The 19,654-nt window shown below is 51.1% G+C and overlaps 1 protein-coding gene across 1 annotated transcript; it reads left to right on the plus strand.

Annotated features, from left to right (window-relative positions):
* Positions 1-9,329: 9,329 nt before the first annotated feature.
* Pmm1 (phosphomannomutase 1) lies at positions 9,330-19,550 on the plus strand. The gene is made up of 8 exons (XM_026405965.1): positions 9,330-9,503; positions 13,127-13,244; positions 14,758-14,834; positions 14,956-15,047; positions 15,345-15,444; positions 17,940-18,015; positions 18,641-18,756; positions 19,067-19,550. The coding sequence occupies exons 1-8, from the start codon at positions 9,417-9,419 to the stop codon at positions 19,187-19,189; spliced, it is 789 nt and encodes a 262-aa protein (XP_026261750.1). The 5' UTR covers positions 9,330-9,416; the 3' UTR covers positions 19,190-19,550.
* The last annotated feature ends 104 nt before the right edge of the window (positions 19,551-19,654 follow it).

Below are 19,654 nucleotides of genomic sequence, written 5' to 3' on the forward strand. Positions count from 1 at the left end.
TCCCATCTGGGTTTGTGTCCAGCCTGAAGCAACCCTAGGCTTTTCTGTTTTTCTCTGAACTTAACCTTGCTGAGCCTGGAGCTGCTGCCTTTGCTTGGTGTAAACCTTGAGGATGAGCAGTGATAGCAAGGCAGACAGTATGGCTTTCTCTCTTGATTGATGGAAGATGGGGAGTTGGGTGTGGTGGTGCACACCTATAATCCCAATGATTAGGAGGCTGAGGCAGAAGGATTGCAAGTTTGAGGACAGTCTCAGCAACTTAGCAAGACCCTGACTTAAAATTTAATTTAAAAAAAGACTTGGGAAAAAAATATTTAGCCAAACATTAAAAAATATGTCAAGATGGAAAAAAAAATAAAAGACTGATGATATCGCTCAGTGGTAAAGCACCCATAGGTTCAATCTCCAGTAACCCCGCCACACACACCAATAAAAAAGATGGCTAAAAGGCTCAGAGGGAATTCTTGCCCCAGGTCACTTTGCAGCTAGTGGTGGAGTGGTTTCAAATTCTAAGGTCTTCCCCAGAAAAAAACTTGGCCATCAGGAGGGTGTGTGGCCTCACTTATCAGAATTGTTTACTTCTTTCATCTTGGCTAAAGGCTGGGTCTCTGTTTCCCGGGGTCTCTCCCCACCTTGCTGCAGTGATCTCACTGAACAAGTGTTGGGGCTGATGTTGGCTCTCAGAGTGAACCCAGGAGACCCACTTCATGTGAGCCATTTCCATGGGCCTGACCTGTGCTGGGTGCTTTCACACATGACAGGCTTGAGGTGTCCCATTTGACCGGACAGAGAACCAAAGTTATCCAGTTGGCTGGTGGCTGAGCCTGCCCTTTCATCCAGACCATGTTTTCTCAACACCCGCTGACTTCCCCACTGAGGCAGTTTTCCTAGTGTGCTATTTTAGGAATGACACAAGATTCTGGCTCCTTCCAGGGGGTTCGGGGTGCAGTTGGCTTTACTGACAATACCCGCTTCCTGAGGACAACCTGTTCAGAGGAGTCTCTTACCCAGGTCACACACTGGAATAAGTCCCAGCTTTGCCACTGGAGGGGCCTGTCCAGTTCAGTGACCCTGTAAGATGGAAATGGCACCCACCTCACCTTACAAACTCCTGCAGTTGTGCTTCCATCTACCTCTGGAGGGAAGGGCAGAAAACAGGTGTTTTCCCCAGACTTTGCAACTCACAGCCAGTCAGTCTGAGGTGGTTCACTCAACCCCACAGCCATTTCCCTGGGAGCAATATGTGCAGCCACCGCACTGTGGTGGTGAGCACTGTTGGCAAGGCCCTGCCTAGGCAGGTGAGGCTGGGAGAGTGACAAGTTAGGGGATCCCAAATGGTGATGGTGCCAGAGAAATAATAAAGCCAGGTGGCAGCATTGTGTGGAAGGAGGGATAGGTTAGGTTGGGGAGGCTTCTCTGAGGACATAATATTTAATCTGTTACCAGAATGATGAAGACCACAGGTCTTGGGGGTTGGATTCCTAGCAGAGGGAATAACTAGTGAGAATGCTGGAGGGTCCAAGAGAACAGAGTAGGTGGGCAGAGAGCAGCAGGAGGTGCAGAGCAGGGACTTGGGGGTGAACACGCAGGAGAGTGGGTGGTTCCCATGTGCTATTCATGGTGGGAGGGGTGCATATGGTGAGAGGCTGCAGCAGGAAGCCTGGGAGGAGAGCAGTGGGGTTGGGGCAGCAGGTGCACAGTGCACAGAGGTGTGCCTGGTGCTGTGGAGAAGCCCTGGACAAGACTTTGGAGCTTAGAACCACCGCCCTGCTGTATGGCCTTCTATAGCTACCCCAGCTTTGAACTTGGAATGTGCCTTGATTTCTGTGTAAGGAATGTGTTTCAGAGCTGGGGGTGTAGCTTAGTTGATGGAGTGCTTGTCTATCGTGTGTAAGGCCCTGAGTTTGATCCCCAGCACTGAAGGAAAAAAAAAAAAAAGAATGTATTTAGAAAATCGAAGTAAACAATAAAAGTACAGGGGCTGGGGATGTGGCTCAAGCGGTAGCGCGCTCGCCTGGCATGCGTGCTGCCCGGGTTCGATCCTCAGCACCACATACAAACAAAGATGTTGTGTCCGCCAATAACTAAAAATAAATATAAAAAAAAAAACAATAAAAGTACAAAGATGAAAAAAAAAATCACCTGAAATTCCGTCATCCTGAGAAACTACCAACCTTGCAGATGTTTCAGGACATCTGAAGGTGCAAACGCTAACCATGCTCTCTGGTATCTCACTTTGTTGTAACATGCAGTGAGTAGGCACCTGTGGGGGTGGTGCTGGGGTAGAGGGAATTCTAAGAAGAGAACCTTCCAGCAAAGTTCCCCAGTGCCTGAGGCCGTGGTGGGGGCAGGGACCTGCTTGGGAGTGAGATGGTAGTTTAGGGGAATACCTGCCCAGGCTGGTTGGGAATCAGACTGAGACTCACTGTCCTCATGCCCAGATAGTGGCTCTGGCCTCAAAGAGTGACATAGAGCCCTTTAAAATTAAAAGTTCCAAAGGGTTTTCAGCTCCTGAATTTCCTCTGCTGAGAATGGCCAGGTGTGTTGCCAGGGAAGCTTAAATGGTGTTCTAAGGCTAGCGCAGCCTTGCTGAATCTGCATTTGTATCTCTTCTGATTTTTGTTTCTATAAATTCTAAAATCTTCTGTAACACCCGGGATCTGTTTCTCCCCAGTTCAATCCCGGGTACTGGGATTGAACCCAGGGGCACTTTACCACTGAGTAACATCCCCCGTTCTATTTTTTTGAGACAGGGTCTCAATAAGTTGCTTAGGGCCTCACTGAATTGCTGAGGCTGGCTTTGAACTTTTAATCCTCCTGAGCCAGTGGGATTACCTGCGTGAGCCACCACGCCCGGCTCCCAGTTCTCTATTTTTATTTTATGACAGGGTCTCACCAAGTTGCCAAAGCTAGCCTCGAACTTGCAATCCTCCTAGCCTCTGCTCCTCCCGAAAGTTAAACTGCGGAAAATCGTTTTTCCTTTTTACATCCTTATTTCTTTTTTTTTTTTTTTTATTCTTTGAGAGAGTGAGAGAGGAGAGAGAGAGAATTTTTAATATTTATTTTTTAGTTCTCAGCGGACACAACATCTTTGTTGGTATGTGGTGCTGAGGATCGAACCCGGGCCGCACGCATGCCAGGGGGAGCGCGCTACCGTTTGAGCCACATCCCCAGCCCCTACATCCTTATTTCTTATGCGAGTCCACGGCCAGCCACAATCCAGGCAGGTTTCCTGGTTTGGCTGCCGATAACAAGAGGGCAGGCAAAGAGCCCAGCAAGGGTCTGACACACAACTGAACGTGATTCCTTGACCAAGGCGCTGGAGGCTTTGGAAAGATGGAAAGCGGCTGGAACTGATCTGGTGTGCAGGATCAGCTGGAGAGAGCCGCGCACGGTCACGCGGCCATAAGGGAGGTGAACACCAGGGGGTGCTGTGGACCAGCATACCCGGCCCGGCCCGGCCCACGGCCCAACTCCGGACATGCGGAGTTCCGCACATACCTGGGTGACTGCTTGGTCTAGTAAGAGTCCACGGGGTGACAGCCAAACGCCTTGCCCTCACGTTATCAAGGCCCTTCTCATGATCCAACCCCACGCCCTGCCTCAATTGCCAGTCCTTTGTCACGCAGGTGGTTTCACAACCTCCATGGCTCAGTCCACATTTGCTCCACCTGGATCCCTTTTTCAGCGCTTTGGGACCAGCGGTGTCCTCTTCCCACGAGAGCTGTCCGCCTGACCCCCGGGTTGCCTCCCGCACACTCCAACCAACCCAGCATTGAACAGACATCGGCTGGAGGGGGTAGGTCATCAAAAAAGAAACTGGTCCTCAATTCCAGCCCACCTGGATTGAGACCTTGATCAAGTCCTTCCCCTCCCTGGGCTTTTTTCTTGATCTGTAGGAAACCGTGTATCAGATGGTCCCAAAGATCCCTCCTAGTGTGACTCCTCTCCCCACCCCTGGCTTGAACAATCAGGAAAGAACTTAACCAAGTTCTTCCAGTAGTTGGGGCTGGGCTCTCATCCACTGAAACCACTGATCTGTCCCCACTGGCTAAGAGCCCCATGGGACCTGAGCCAACCCAGCAACAGCTTCCACTCTCTCCAACAAACACCATCTCTGAGCATGCGTCCTTTGCCCTTCAAGTGTTCAAATTCAATTATCTATTGTGAAAACAATGTAAACCCTGTAGGTATTTTGAAAAGGAAAACAAACCGTGACATCCCTTTGCAGTGCCTCTTTAAAAACACCTTTTTCCCTACTCCCCCCAGCTTCCTGGCAGCATTGCTGGCCCCATACCTAGAAGAGGAAAGGCTGAGAGTGGAAGGCACCTGCTTAAGGCCAGCTGCGGGGAAGAGTAGCCCACCAAACTGACACGGAGGTTGCCCACCTCCAAACCCAGCAACACAGAAGAGGCTGCCCACCCCTCAAAAGTCACATTCCAGGTAGAGAAAAAGAAAGTCAACAGCCCCTATATTCTTTCAGTGTGTTGATTTCTACACTGCCTGCACCACCAGGGAGGAGCCAGGAGAAAGCATAGGATTTGGGGTACAGAACTGAGACGGGAATCCTGACTGTGCGTGTGACCCTAGGAAAATCACTGCATTTCTCTGGTGTCAGCACCTACCTCTTGAATTTGGGTACTTCAGAGAGAGATTGGGAAACATAAGAAAAATGCCCAAAGTGGGAGCTACACCGTGGCCACCAAACATGAATGTCACTAACCTTCAAACCTCAGGCTCGTGTTTGTCTCAGAAGAGCCCAGGGTCTTCTTTCCTGAAAAGAACCCTGCCAGGTTGGGGTCTCAGGCCCTCTGGTTCAGTCCTGGCTTCCTCTGGTACTCTCAAAGCCACCCTTCTGGCCAGTCCTCCCTCCCTGTCTTGCTCCTTCCTTTCCCCAGGGCCCCATCTGAGCACCAGTTGCCAAGGATGAGTTAAAGGGACATACTGGAGGCCGCAGGGATTTCCCCCTCTGGTATCCCTGGGTCTGTGCTTCAGAGCCAGTCACCTGGGTTTCAGGTGAAATGCCTGTGGTTGAAAATTCATATGAGAAGCTATAGAAACTGTGTTGTAAGAAGACTAGTTCTCTGCAGTCTAAGGCATGGGTGTGGGGACAAGGGAACTTATCTTTGTCTTTGGAAAGGTGGATCCAGTTCTAGGAAGACAAAACCTCATCCTACCTGGTGGACAGCATCCCAGAACTACCTGATACCCATGCCAAGGGCGGGTTCCAGGAAACTGCATTCAACCAGTGAAACAGGGATCACCTGTGAGGTATCATAGACTAAATCTGGGTAATTCCAGTCCCATCCAGGGGCACTAGACAGGCCCTGCCAGAACCAACTCAGAGCAGGTCAGGACAGAGCAGGGCTGGGTGTATAGCTGAGGGATAGACCACATGCTTTTCAGCACCACAAAAACAAAACAGTTAGCTGTCCACATCAACAGCACATACAAAAGCCCCTGGGAGGTGAGACCCTTAATTTGTTCCCGGCAGTGTTCCGAGGACCCAGAGGAGTGTCAGGCACAACATATTGTTGAAGAATCAAACTCTGCCACCAGGGCCTGGAAAAAGACTGACTTTTCCTTTGACCTCTGACTCCAACATGGCCTCTCAGCATATTCCATCACTGATCCTGTCTTTAATTTTTTTTTCATACTTTGTTCACAGATGAAAAAAATATATATTATATCAAAATATTATCTTGACACCCAGGCAAGTGGTGCACACCTGTAATCCCAGTGACTACTGAATTTTTTTTTTTTTTTTTTTTTTAGTTCCAGGGATAGAACCCACAGCCTTACACATGGTAAGCAAGTTTTACTTCCTCTGTGATTTTTTTTAATTTATTTTTTTTATAGAGAGAGTGAGAGAGAAGAGAGAGAGAGAATTTTTTAATATTTATTTTTTAGTTCTCAGCAGACACAACATCTTTGTTGGTATGTGGTGCTGAGGATCGAACCCAGGCCGCACGCATGCCAGGCGAGCGTGCTACCGCTTGAGCCACATCCTCAGCCCTCCTCTGTGATTTTTAAAATTGTTGTTTAAATTTGAGACAGGATCTTGCTAAGATATTGACATTGGCCTGACCTTGAGGTCCTCCTGCCTCAGCCTCCTGAGTAGCTGGGATTACAGGCCTGTACCACTGGGCCCAGCTTGATTACAGAACTTTTGATGCCTCTTAAAATTAGCACCTGCAGGGTTGGGGTTGTGGCTCAGCGGTGTTACACTCACCTAGCATGTGCAAGGCCCTGGGTTCGATCCTCAGCACCACATAAAAATAAATAAATAAAGGTATTGTATCCAACTACAACTAAAAAATAAATATTTTTTTAAAAAAATAGCACCTGCAGTAAGTGCTTCCCTTACCTTTTCTGACTCCACCTGGCTGAACTGCGGCTGCTGGGTGCTCTGTGAAGTGTCAGGCACACCCCTCTCTCTTCAGCAGGTGGAGGAATTAGCACCTCCTAGACTTGCTCCCAGAGCAAGTGAAAATATGTGGTCAAGCATCCAGTATGCTGGCTGCCCCATGCCAGAGGATGGGTAAATATCAGTTTTTACTATCTCACCTTTCATACTCCTGTCAGGTGGGGTTTACATCCCCATTATATAAATGCAGAACCTGAGGCCCAGCAAGGTATGATGACCTGTCCACATCCTTAAAGTTAGCTGGAACCAAACTGCAATTCTCCAAACTCTGACTCAGATGATCTCTGCAGGAAACCACTACTACCGGACAGAAAAAGAACCAGGTCTACCAAAGGAACTGTGAGCAGCAGTACCCTTCATAAGTATGTGGGTGTATATGACCCAAACTGCTGTCAAGGACAGAATTACAACAAGTAATTTTGAGGGTCTAAGTGGGTCTCATTTTCTATTTTAGAATTGGGCAATACTTGTTGGGCACAGGGGCCCATCCAGTGGCTCAGGAGGCTGAGGCAGGAGGATCACAAGTTCAAGGTCAGCCTCAGCTGAGAACCTAAGCAGTTTAGCAAGACCCTGTCTCAAAACAAAAAATAAAAAGGGCTGGGGGAGGGACTGAGGTTGTGGGTCAGTGGTAGAGAGCTTGCCTAGCACACATGAGGCACTACATAAAAATGAAATAAAGATATTGTGTCCACATACAACTAAAAAATAAATATTAAAAAAAATGGTTGGGGGACTGGGGCTATAGCTCAGTGGTAAAGCATTTGCCTAGCATGTGTGAGGCACCGGGTTCAATCATCAGCATCACATAAAAATAAACAAAAGCATTCTGTCCATCTACAACTACAGAATTAAAAAAAAAAAAAAAAATTGGGGGTGGAAAAAGAGGTCTGGAGATGTGGCTCAATGGTTAAGTGCCCCTGGTTTCAATCCCTGGTACTACTGCTACTCCTACTAATAATAATTGGGCAACACTTCATCCCATAAAATAGAGCAAGTGTTCCCACTGAGCTGAGCAGAAGAGGTTTGATATACATACATACACACACATATACATACATATATACGTATTTTATATACTAATATATATAAATATATATATATATATATATATATATATATATATATAGACACAATACCTTTATTTTATTTTACTGTTTATTTTTTATGTAGTGTTGAGGATGGAATTCAATGCCTCACACTTGCTTGGCAAGCGCTCTACCACTGAACCACAACCCCAGCCCAGTTTCTTTATATTTCTTATTTTTTGCACTACTGGGGATTGAGCCCAGGGGCACTCTATCTCTGAGCTATATTCCCAGCCCATTTTATGCTTTGAGACAGGGTCTCAGTTAGTTGAGGCTCTCGGAGCCCTCTAGCCCCTGAGTTTGCAGGTCTGAGGCTGCTCAAATTTAGGATCCTCCTGCCTCAGGTTGTTACCACTGTTGGCCGGTGACGAGTCCTTGCTTCCCCAATGTTGAAGAATAACACCAAAGAAGCACACCAAGGCAAGGTCAGAGTAGAAATTAGAAGTGTATTAAAGGACAGCAGAAAACACTTCACCCTCACCCGGAGGAAGAAGGGGACCCAAGAGGTGGAATCCGTGGAAGTGCGGTTGTCTCCCCTTTTTATAGTTTTGGTGATGTAATGTAGGTGGGAAGGGTTGGGACACAGGTGGGCCAAACAAGTAATCTGGGCAGGAAGGACTTCATTATCACTTCTTTGGGATGGGCTATCTCCAAATCTGTTGTGGGCTGTTTCCTGGGTTCCATTAACATTTCTTTGGGGTGGACTTTGGCCTAGGGCCTTTCTGGGACTTCATTAACATTCCATGAGTTGTCCTGCATTTCCCATTATCAGTATGGCCGCCATTTTAGATTTCACTGATATTAGACCCGATTTACCTAACTACACTGACTACCTAATTTTAAATCTGGCTTCAAGGTGTCCCTGGGATCACAGGCATGGGCACCATGCTTGGCAGTAGGTTGGTTTTACAGACAGGGAAGAGCCCAAGAAAGCAGAAATAAAAAACAGGTTAGTCACTTCAAAGTTACTTTCCTTCTCAGGTAAGAATAGGGAGATAGAAATATATAAAACAGCAAAACAAGGATCAATAGCGCTTGCCTGTAATTCCAGCGACTAGGGAAACTGAGGCAGAGGATCACAAATTCGAGGCCAGCCTCATCAGTTTAGCAAGGCTCTAAGCAACTCAGAGTTACCCTGTCTCAAAATAAAAAATATAAAGGGCTGATGATGTAGTTCAGTGGTAAAGCACCCTTGGGTTCAATCCCTAGTACAAAAAAAAAAAAAAGTGGGATCTGGGCAGGCTTTTTTTTTGGGGGGGGGCGGTGGATCGGGTATTGAACCCAGGGGCCTTTAAGATATAAGCCACACCCAGAGTCCTTTTTTATTTTGAGACAGGGCCTCGCTAAATTGCTGTGACTGGCTTTGAACTTGCGCTCCTCCTGCCTCACCTGCTAAGCAGCTGGGATTGCAGGCGGCGCCCTATTTGGACAGGGTACTTCACGGAGGTGGACGAAGAGCTGGGCCTTAGGAGTGCACCGAATGACATCAGGAAGGCTGTCAGACAAAGTCCAAAGCCTGAGCCATGAGGAGATTTACAGTTCAAGCCTTGTAGGGCAAAGGGACTGCCCTGGAAATCTTGGCGGCGGCGAGGGCGAGTCCGACCTGCCCCGCCGCGCCTTGCCCCGCCCTTCCGGATCCCTCCGCAGCCGTCGTCGCAGACCCGTTTCCGCGCGCAGGCTCAGGCCCCGCCTCCGGCCCGCGGGACGCTGTGCCACGCCCCCGCCAGAGCGCTCCAGCCTCCTTTCGGCGGGCCCAGACCCCGCCCCCGTCCGGCCCGCCCTAGCCACGCCCCCTCAGCGCGGCACCGCCTGGCGGGCTCCCGGCCCCGCCCCGTCCAGCCTCCGCCCGGCGCGACCTGGGCGGCCGCATCCAGTGACTCCGCCCGGCACGCGGAGCTGCAGCCATGGCTGTCACCGCCGAGGGCGCCCGAAGGAAGGAGCGCGTCCTCTGCTTGTTTGACGTGGACGGGACCCTCACGCCGGCTCGCCAGGTAGCGCCCCGACGTTCCGAATCCCCGGCCCGGAGTGTCACGCGGACCCGCGAGGGCAAGCATGGGGCCTGCGGCGGCGTGACCGCGGACACTCCCGGTCCCGGTGTGGGATGCAGCGGTTCCCGCCCTTGCCCTCCTAGGGCCGAGCTCCCCTGGTGAAGGGGACCTTGGTACCCGTGCCCCAGCCTTCCGGGCGTCCATGCCCTGACCTTCTCGGGAGCGCTGGGGCTAGTTCCAGTCCTGGAGGGAGGGCGCTGTGGGTGGGGGCTCGGCTCTTTCCCCAGGAGGGTTCCGTACGGCGAGGCCTGGCTCCGGGGCTCCCACCCCGTCTCAGCCCTAGGATGCACCAGTAGTCGAAGCTGGCATCTGAAGCCATGGTCCCAGCAGGGCCTGGCGCGCGCCGGAATGTCAGCGTCGCCCTCTGGTGAGGGCAAGAGGCTCTCGGAGCCCTCCCGCCCCTGAGTTTGCAGGTCTGAGGCTGCGTTTAGTTTCTCAAGCCCCCACCCGCCCACCTTCCATCCGTATCATGGAGCGCAGAGGGCTGCTTTCCTTTTTCGGGGGCTCCATAAACCTGGAGGTGGTTACAATGGAGATACTGAGGCACAGTGAGAAGGGAAGTGAAGTTCTCCTTCCGAATCAACCCGTGGGACCATCCTCCGACCTCTGCACCGCACCCAGCTTTCTCCCTTTGCTCTCATCGTGGGCGAGTCCTCAGACCCACCCTCACCAGCTGGATGCATGAATAAGCAGGCTTCACTCGTGCCCACCCTGTGGGTATTCCACCCTCCAGCATGAGGGCCCCAAGAGCCACCGGAGGCTCCTCCCGTAGCAGGAGTAGTGGGGGTGTGTTTCTGGGCAGAGGCTGATAGGAACCCCGGTCTTAGCCTCCCATGGCCCCTCCCCTCCCCTCCAGCCAAGTTGCCTGGGCTGGGGATGGGGTTTTGGAAAGGGATCAGCCCCCTTGCTGGGTGTGGATCCTGGAGCCAAAGGCAGCCTGGAGGGAGGGTGGTGGGGCCTAGGCACACCTCCCCCCACCCTTTGCTGTATCACCACAGCCTGAACAAGGACTGCCTGTTTATTGTCCACTGCAGGCCCTGTGCTTTGCGTTTTTTCAAAAGTAAATTTTCAATTATACATGTGTTCACAGGACACATTCATTTTCGTAAAGAATGAAAATAATATAATAGGGAAGGCTAAAGTCCCCTCCGAACCCACAAGGAAGGGGCTCAGCCCCCTCCCCAAAGTTGCTTGGGTGGCTTCTTTCCAGACCTTTATCTGGAACTGTTTGCCCAGTGAAAATATTAGGCATTGTTTTGTAAGGCTATTTTTAATTAAGTGGCATTATACTATATGGGCCTTCCTGTGACTTGCTTTTGGTAGTTAACATCGTGTCTTGGGATCCTATTATATTGAAGCACAGGCCTGCCTTACCTGAGTACCTGCAGTAGAGTAGGTGTGTGTCATTCTCCTGTTGACAAGCATGTAAGTTGCTTGCAGTTTTTTCACTATTATAAATATACCCCTTATGAACCTCCGTATATACCTGGGCAAGAGAAGTGGAAATTCCAGGTGATGGGGTATATGAATTTTAAGTTTAATAGATCCTGCTAAATTACCTTCCAAAACAGCTATACCAGTTTGCATTCCCCCAACAGTATCCAAGAGCGCCTGTTTCCCTGCATTGTCACCCACTTTAGATGTTGTCATTTTGTATATTTAAATGGATGAAAATTCAGTTTATAACTCACTAACATTTCATTAGGAGAATCTTTTCACATCATCAGTCACCAGTTCATTGTTTTTCATTTCCAAGTCCTTTGGATACATTATCCCATTTAATTCTAACAGCTGCCCCTGTATACTATGTACCCATTTAACAGAAGAGACATTGAGGGAAAGAAAGACAAAGCCATTTGCTCAAGGTCATCCTGTTGTTAGGGACTTGAGTCAGAGTTTGAATTAAGGTACATTTAGTTTTAGACATCAAAACAAGTGAGGGACAAGTCAGTATCTCTTATCCAAAATGCTTGGGACTAGAGATATTTTTGGATTTTTTTTCATATTTTTTAATATTTGCACATACATAATGAGACAACAAGATATTTTGGGGCTAGGACATAGGGCTAAACACAAAATTCATTCATGTTTCACATATACCTTATATAGCTGAGTGGGATGTCGCTCACCTATGATCCCAGCTACTCAGGAGACTGAAGCAAGAGGATCACAAGTTCAAGGCCAGCCTGGGCAACTTAGCAAGACCCTGCCTCAAAATGTTTAAAAATGGGGTTTAATTGTAGCTTAGTGGTAGAGTGCCCCTGGGTCAAATCCCCACTACTGGAAACAGTACACACACACCTTATACACATTGCCACATAGCCTGAAGGCAATGTTATATTTTTCCTTTTTTTTATTTTTTAATTTTTTTTATTTTTTGGTGCTGGGCATCAAACCCAGGGCCTAATGAAATTTTTTTTTCTTTTTTAGATATGTACATGACAGTAGAGTGTATTTTTACATGTTATACATACATGGAGTATAACTTATTCTAATTAGGATCCCATTCTTGTGATGTGGAGTTTCACCATTAGTATAGTCATATATGAAAATAGAAAAGTTATGTCTGATTCATTATACTGGTTTTTTTTTTAAGAGAGAGAGAATTTTAATATTTATTTATTTTTTAATCTTTGTTGGTATGTGGTGCTGAGGATCGAACCCGGGCCGCACGCATGCCAGACAAGCGCACTACCGCTTGAGCCACATTCCCAGCCCCTGTTCTACTGTTTTTCCTATTCCCATCCTCCCTCCCTTTCATTTCCCTTTGTCCAATCCAGTGAACTTCTATTTCCTCCCTTCCTCCTTGTTGTGAATTAGCATCAGAGATGTATCAGAGAGAACACTGGGCCTTTGTAGTTGTTTTTTTGTTTTTGTTTTTTATCATTTAGAGATAAATTGGCATTATACTATATGTGCCTTCCTGTGACTTGCTTTTGGTAGAAAAGCAAGTCACAGGAAGATAGAACCCAGGGCCTAGTGCATGCAAGGCAAGTACTCTACCAGCTAAGCTGTATCCCCAGCCCTGGGCCTTTGGTTTTTGGGGATTGGCTTATTTCACTTAATATGATAGTCTCCAGATCCATCCACTTACCAGCAAAAGTCATTAAGTCATTCTTTTTTGTGGCTGAATAATATTCTATTGTGTATATGTACCACACTTAATTAATCCATTCATCTGTTGAAGGGCACCTAGGTTGGTTCCAAGCTTAGCTATTATGAATTGAGCTGCTATAAACATTGATGTGGGTATATCACTGTAGTATGCTGATTCTAAGTGCTAGGGTATATACTGAGCAGCGGGATAACTGGGTCAACATATAATATTTTTAGTGTGCTTCCGTGACCCATCAGATTAAGTCAAGAATAGAATTTTCCACTTGTGGTATTATGTCAGTGAGCAAAAAGTTTTGAGTTTTGGATCATTCCTGATTTTCAGATTATGATGCTCAGCGCCTAGTGACTAACATCAGGTAGAAAGTGAGCTCCCTGATTCTGAGCACTAAGTGGGGGCTAAGTGGAGGTCCCTGAGTCAAAATCCTTCTCTTCCTCCTTCCCCACTGCAGAAAATTGACCCTGAGGTATCAGCTTTCCTGCAGAAGCTGCGCAGTCGGGTGCAGATTGGAGTGGTGGGTGGCTCCGATTACTCCAAGATTGCTGAGCAGCTGGGAGATGGGGATGAAGGTAGGAGTGGGCTGGAGCCTGTTCCAGTGGTGAGGGTGGAGGGAACAGGGAGCTGGGGAGTCAGGATATTCCTGGGCACCTCAAAGACCTTGTACTGCTTCTGTGGGGCAAAAGAGGTAGAGAAGCAGCAGCCAGATGCCCCCTTACTGAGTCAACAAGCACTGAGTGAGCCAGTGGCCAGGCAGGGGCTGGGAACAAGTCTGACCAAATCCTGACCTTCTGCAGTTTACATTCTCATGACTCCCTGTTGAATCTAGATTTCCTCCTCTTTAAAATGGGCATTATTGGGGCTGGGATTGTGGCTCAGCGGTAGAGCGCTCGCCTAGCATGGATGGGACTCGAGTTCGATCCTTAGCACCACCTAAAAATAAAGGCATTGTGTTGTGTCCATCTACACCTAAAAAATAAATATTTAAAAAAAAAAAGTCTGGTAGAATTCAGATGAGAATTCCCAGCTTTAAAAAAATGGACATAATCAATAGTGGCTATGATTTGTTGAAAATTTCCAGGTGTTGCAGGGCACAGTAGCTTAGACCTGTAATCCCAGCCATGAGAGGCTGAGGCAGGAGGATCTCAAGTTCCAGGCTAGCCTCAGAAAGTTAGTGAGGACCTAAGCAAATTAATAAGACACTGTCTCAAAATAAATAAAAGGAGCTGGGGCTGTAGGTGAATGGTAAAGCACCACTGGGTTAAATACCAGTACACAGAGAGTGGGGGGAGGAAGTAAGGAAGTGGGGAAGGGAAGCAAAGCAAAGCAAGATAGATGACCAGGTGTTAAAGCTCTCAGGTAATCCTGGCCAGAATAGAGAGATCATCCCATTTCTAACAGTGGACTAAGTCTCCCAGGAAGTGATTTGGATCCCAGAACCTTTACTTCAGCTAAGTGGCAGCTGATAACCTCTAGTTCCTTAAACCAGAAACTTCCTTGAATTTTCCTTTTCCCCACATCCCCTTGTTTTTTCCATTTTGTGTCCAAAATGATCTCCCTCTCCTGTCTACGTCTCCATTTCCAGCACCCCACCATAGTCCAGGTGATCACCACCCCCACCCCCCAAACCCTGCTGCAGCATCCTGGCCCTGCTCCCTCTGCAGCCCAGCCCACCCACCCCAGCAGCTTCTGTGGGCAGCAAGAGCTGAAAACTCCCCAAGGCAGTCAGCCCAGGGAACAGGGAAGCCCAGAAGGGGAGTCTCCTCTACTGTGGGGCTGTGGGAGCACAGAGTGGAAATGGCGCCCCCTGCTGGGAGTCCTGGAAGGCTTCCAGAGGAAAGAGCTGGATCTTGGAGGATAAGCAGAGGACCTTAGGGGGAACATATAAAGAGCTGGAGGAGTGACTGGCTCATGGGAAAGGAAAAGCTGTGGAAGGAGAGGAGGGCTGGAGAAGCAGGTTCAGTATGGAACCCATGGGCTCTGAAGGCCAAACCCAGGAGTGCAGGCTTCTTCTGCTTGCTCGGGGTAAAGCGGGCGCTGATCTCATGCTCTCTCTTTCTCCCTGGCTTCTGTGTGGCCCTGAAGTCATTGAGAAGTTTGATTATGTGTTTGCTGAGAACGGGACAGTGCAGTATAAGCATGGACGGCTGCTCTCCAAGCAGGTCAGCACCCCCAGGATCTAGCCAGCAGTATCCCACTTTTCCCCACTGGGACGTTGCACAGGTACCTTCTGGTCTGGGGAGAGATCTCTGCCACATCTGAGAGCCTGTGTTCCTTGTCCAGACCATCCAGAACCACCTGGGAGAAGAACTCCTACAGGACTTGATCAACTTCTGCCTCAGCTACATGGCCCTGCTCAGACTGCCCAAGAAGCGGTGAGGTCCCATCTGGCCTGGCTCCAGAACTTGGGACTTAAGGGAGGAAAAGTGTGGGTCTCCCAGATGGAACCTGGACTCAGTTCCCTGGCTTCCCACCCCCCGTGGTGATGCTGGCATGGTCCCAGCATCATGCTAGCAAGCACCCTACCACAGAGCTGCACCCCAGCCCTGGGCTCCTGATTTAGCAGTGGGTGATTCTTGTCCCCTGTGAAGTCAGGGAGACTGTACTCATTCTCCCTGGCTCTCATTCTCCTTGGCTCCCGCCCTCCTTTCCTGGGCCTTCCTCACCACCAGCGGAACCTTCATCGAGTTCCGGAATGGCATGCTGAACATCTCGCCCATTGGTCGCAGCTGCACCCTGGAGGAGAGGATCGAGTTCTCTGAACTGGACAAGGTGCCACCCACTATGCCAGTGCAGGCCTGTAGGTCTGGGGTCTTTCAACCTCTCTGAGCCTTTATTTTCTCTCAGTAATGCGAACTGTGGGATCGGGGGTGGCCCCGGCTGAACCAGCATCTTTTGATCGCCATGTATCACTGCTATGGGCCCCTTCTTTTGCTGGTTTCCCTTCCTCATGACCTGCACCCCAGCTACCTCCTTCCCCAAGCCAACATCTAGGGTGTGTCGTTGCCACCTTCCTATCCCATAGTGTCCAGGATCCAACAACTCCTGTTCCCTCAGCCTCGGGAACCAGCCTCAAGTCTGCTCAGCTGCAGGCCAACACCCTACTCCCCAGACTACTGTCTTGTCCCCCAGGCTGCCCCCAATCCTGCCCCCTCAGCCCGGTCTGCTCTCCAGCAGTGCCCTTGACAATCTGTTACACATGTCGTCACCCCCCACCCCTGCTGGCAGTCCTTCCCAGACTCCCCAGCCCTGAGGGCTCTGCCGGCTCCTGGTCCACTTCAGCCTCCTCTCGGCATTGGATGTGCATCTGCCCCGTCCGCCATGCCCTCTCAGGATGGTGGGCATCTTCCCTGTGCGTGCTCTCTCTCACCAGCTGGCTGCCCTCCCCTCTGCCCCCTGCTGCAGCCATGGCCTCCTTGCTTTAGCAGACAGTTTCCCAGGGTGCAGACTCAGCCCCCACCAGCTCATCCGCTCACCTCCTTAGCTCTGCTCACATGTCACCTTCTGGTGGCCCTCCCAAGCTTCATGTTCACACCGCACCTCTGTCAGTCCTGCACCGCTGCCCTGTCTTAGCTTCCCCAGCATCCACCGCTGCCCTCTGACCCCCCACACCGTCTACTTTTAAGATCTCAGTTCCTCTATCAGCTCTCGCCAAAACCATCATCTCCACAGACTTGTGTGACTTGTTGGCTGATGGGTCCTGTGTGCCTCATACACAGCAAGTGCCCAGAAGCACTTTTTGTCTTTTTGCAGTGCTGGGGTTGAGCGCAGGCCTCGTGCATGCCAGGCCAGTGCTCGACGCTGAGCCATACCCAGCCTAGGGAATGCCTTTGAATCTATGAAACAAGTGGCATTAATTCCATTTTATGAACGTGAAAATGAAGGCTCAGAGGGGAAATGACATACCCAGGGCCACCTAGGCTGTGGGCTGCAGAGTGAAGACTGATGCAGCCCGCTGCCCACTGGTGCTTCTCTGAGAGGGGAGGGGCTCAGCGACAGGATTCCTACCCTGTGTTGGAGGCTTTCTGTAGGCATGGCCACAGCCACAGGGATCTTTCTGGTTGGAGTGGTTAAGGGCTTCTGGAGGGCCTCTTGCCTCCCTGAGGCCCACACAACCACTGGGAAGGCAGAGCCAGAGCCAGCAGGTGTCCCATCCCTTATATCTGTTTTCCCAGAAGAGGGAAGCACCCTCTTCATTAATCATTTCCCCATGCTTAACCAAGAAAATAGGCTCAGAGACTTCGATGACCTGCCCACAGCCACACAACACAGCAGGCAAGCCTGGAGCCCTGGCAGCCTGTCCTTAGGTCTCGGGTAGGGTCCTATATGCCCTTATCTTGTGGCATCCCAGGGCTGCCTCTCCAGGTACCACACCACCTGCCTGTGTTCCAGCCCTGCCCAGTCTGTTCAAGGTGGTGCTAGTCACTCTGCTCCCTTGCCCTAAAATCCTCAGTGGCCCCTGGTGCCCCAGAATGTGTTCAAACCTCTCAAGCCAGTCCTCTGTGAGCTGACTGTCCCATAGAGCTCAGTGCTGCTTCCTTTCCATTTGTTCCCATGCCCGCCCCCCTCCCGGCCCAGAAGCCAAGATGTGTGGCCAGGCTTGCATGTTCCGTGGTCCCCCCCAGGCCTGGCCTGCCATGCCCGCTATGGTCTCAGCAGGGTCAGGCCCAGAGCAACAGTTCCCTGCTCCACGCATCAAGGTGCTGCTCAGAGGGGCAGGGGTGGGGGCTCTCCTGGGTCCTGCTGAATCGCACAGAACATGCCCAGTGAATGGGTCCACTGTGAGGCCACATCAGCGTCCTATGCCACACCAGTGCTGGGAGGACCTGCTGCTGCTTGGTCATGGTCTTCTGCCCTTGGCCTCTCACACTCATTTGGTGCCTGAGCCTCAGTTTGCTGTTATCTTGGGCAGAGCTGATGGGTCTGAACTGTGCCCTAAGGTGGACATGTGACGAGGACTTGGGCTGCCTGTCCCTGGGGCCTTCCTCCTCCCACCTCTGCTCGAAGGCCTCTTTCAAAATACCCCATCCACACCCATGGACAGGCATCTGGCCAGGTTCATTTCGAGGACCTTCCGGATCAGGCCCTGGCTCTGCCACTATGGCTGGGCACCTTGATTGAACAAGGCAGAGTCCCTCTCTGAACCTCTGTTTCCTCATTTGTAATGTGGGGGTCAGACCCACCTAGAGGACCAATGAGCTTGTGTGGACAGGGCCTAGCATAGGGCTGGGCCTCCTGAGCTTCTGTCTGCACCCTTCCCTCTGCAGAAGGAGAAGATCCGGGAGAAGTTTGTGGAAGCCCTGAAGACAGAGTTTGCCGGCAAGGGATTGAGGTTCTCCCGAGGTATGTCCATCCCACAGTGGACCTGAGAGGCCTGGCCCAGGAGCCCACCCCTCAGGGCACACAAGGCACACTGAGCTCCAAGCAGGCAGGGGTTTAGTATTTGCCAGAGCCCAGCACCTCCTGCCCAGGCAGATTCCCCATGCCGGGAGCTGAGCTTTCTTCCTCATGCCTCCTGGGCTCGGTCTACTTGCACATCCCAGGGCCAAGGCAGAGGCCTCTAGACCCACCCGCTCCCCTCCACCACTGGCAGCGCATCCGGACGGCCACATGGCTGACACAACTGATCCCTGACCACAAACTCCCCCTCACCCAGTGGCCAAGGGCGAGACCAGCTGCCAGGCTCAGTTAAAGCCTGTGCTGATCACAGGGTCCCCGGGCTCCTCCTTCCTCCAGACACAACCCAGGGCCTCACCTGGAGCCCAGGCCACAACTTGTTCCAGTTCTCTGAGCCACTCCTCGCCTCTCCCTGCCTTGGGCACTGTGCTCATCCCCCAGACGTCCCACTGGGCCATGCTGGCTGGGTGAGGCTCCCCCAGTGCTCTAAGGGCCTCATCCCTGTGCACCTGAGTCCGTCACTAGGCAGGCTCCCAGGAAGGAATGAGCAGCCCCCTTGTCTGCCCCACAGGAGGCATGATCAGCTTTGACGTCTTCCCCGAGGGCTGGGACAAGCGCTACTGTCTGGACAGCCTGGACCAGGACAGCTTCGACACCATTCATTTCTTTGGGAACGAGACTAGCCCTGTGAGTGCAGCCCCCTCAGGTTCCCCACAACCCAGACACTGGAGGTCCAGGCCTGGACTCAGGGCAACAGAGCAGACCTCTTGGGGGGCTCCTGGAGGACCGCCCATGCCCACTAACCCCATTAGGCAGATTGGGCGCCTAGGACCCAAAGAGGGCTGGACACTGGTTCCAAGTCACACAAGTCAGGGCAGGGCTGTAAACATGGACTTCCTGGTGGCTCCTCCTGGGGTCTGGCCTGGGATTGTGAGGGGAGGGAAGCTCCTCCTCCAGGCACCACCTCAGGGTCTCCTTTGCCCTTCCCCGTGTGCAGGGCGGGAACGACTTTGAGATCTATGCTGATCCCCGGACCGTTGGCCACAGCGTGGTCTCTCCTCAGGACACAGTGCGGAGATGCAAAGAGATCTTCTTCCCAGAGACAGCCCACGAGGCCTGACTGGCCCACACCTGTGCATCTCGGCGTCCACTGAGCCTGGCCTTGATGAGGCCAGGGCCCTTCCTTCTCTGGCCCAGGACCTCCTGAGAGGCCCATGGTCCCCAGCCAGTCAGCTCCTAGAGAGACTGGCTCCTGTCCTCCTTGTGCCCAGAGTATCCCCATCTTCCACTCTGGTGACTCTGGCCACAGCTGCTGCTCCTCGTACTTCTGAACCAAGCAGGTCTCCCTCCACCCAGGAGGAGGCGCGTGCTAGAGGAGGATAAGGATCCCCCCTGTCCTGCCCTGAGCAGACGGAGGGGCAGAGTGTTGGGAGGGCACATCTCAGAGAACTTTGTCACGTACATTAAAATTCCCAGGATGAGGTGTGGTGTCGGACTCGTGTGAGGGGATGTCTGGTTCCAGTCAATGCTTTATAGCCACCACTTTGCAGATGCGGAAACAGGGACTGGGACCTGCCCTGGTCAC

Source organism: Urocitellus parryii, chromosome 5 (genome assembly GCF_045843805.1).
Source record: "Urocitellus parryii isolate mUroPar1 chromosome 5, mUroPar1.hap1, whole genome shotgun sequence".
Lineage (NCBI taxonomy): Eukaryota > Metazoa > Chordata > Mammalia > Rodentia > Sciuridae > Urocitellus > Urocitellus parryii.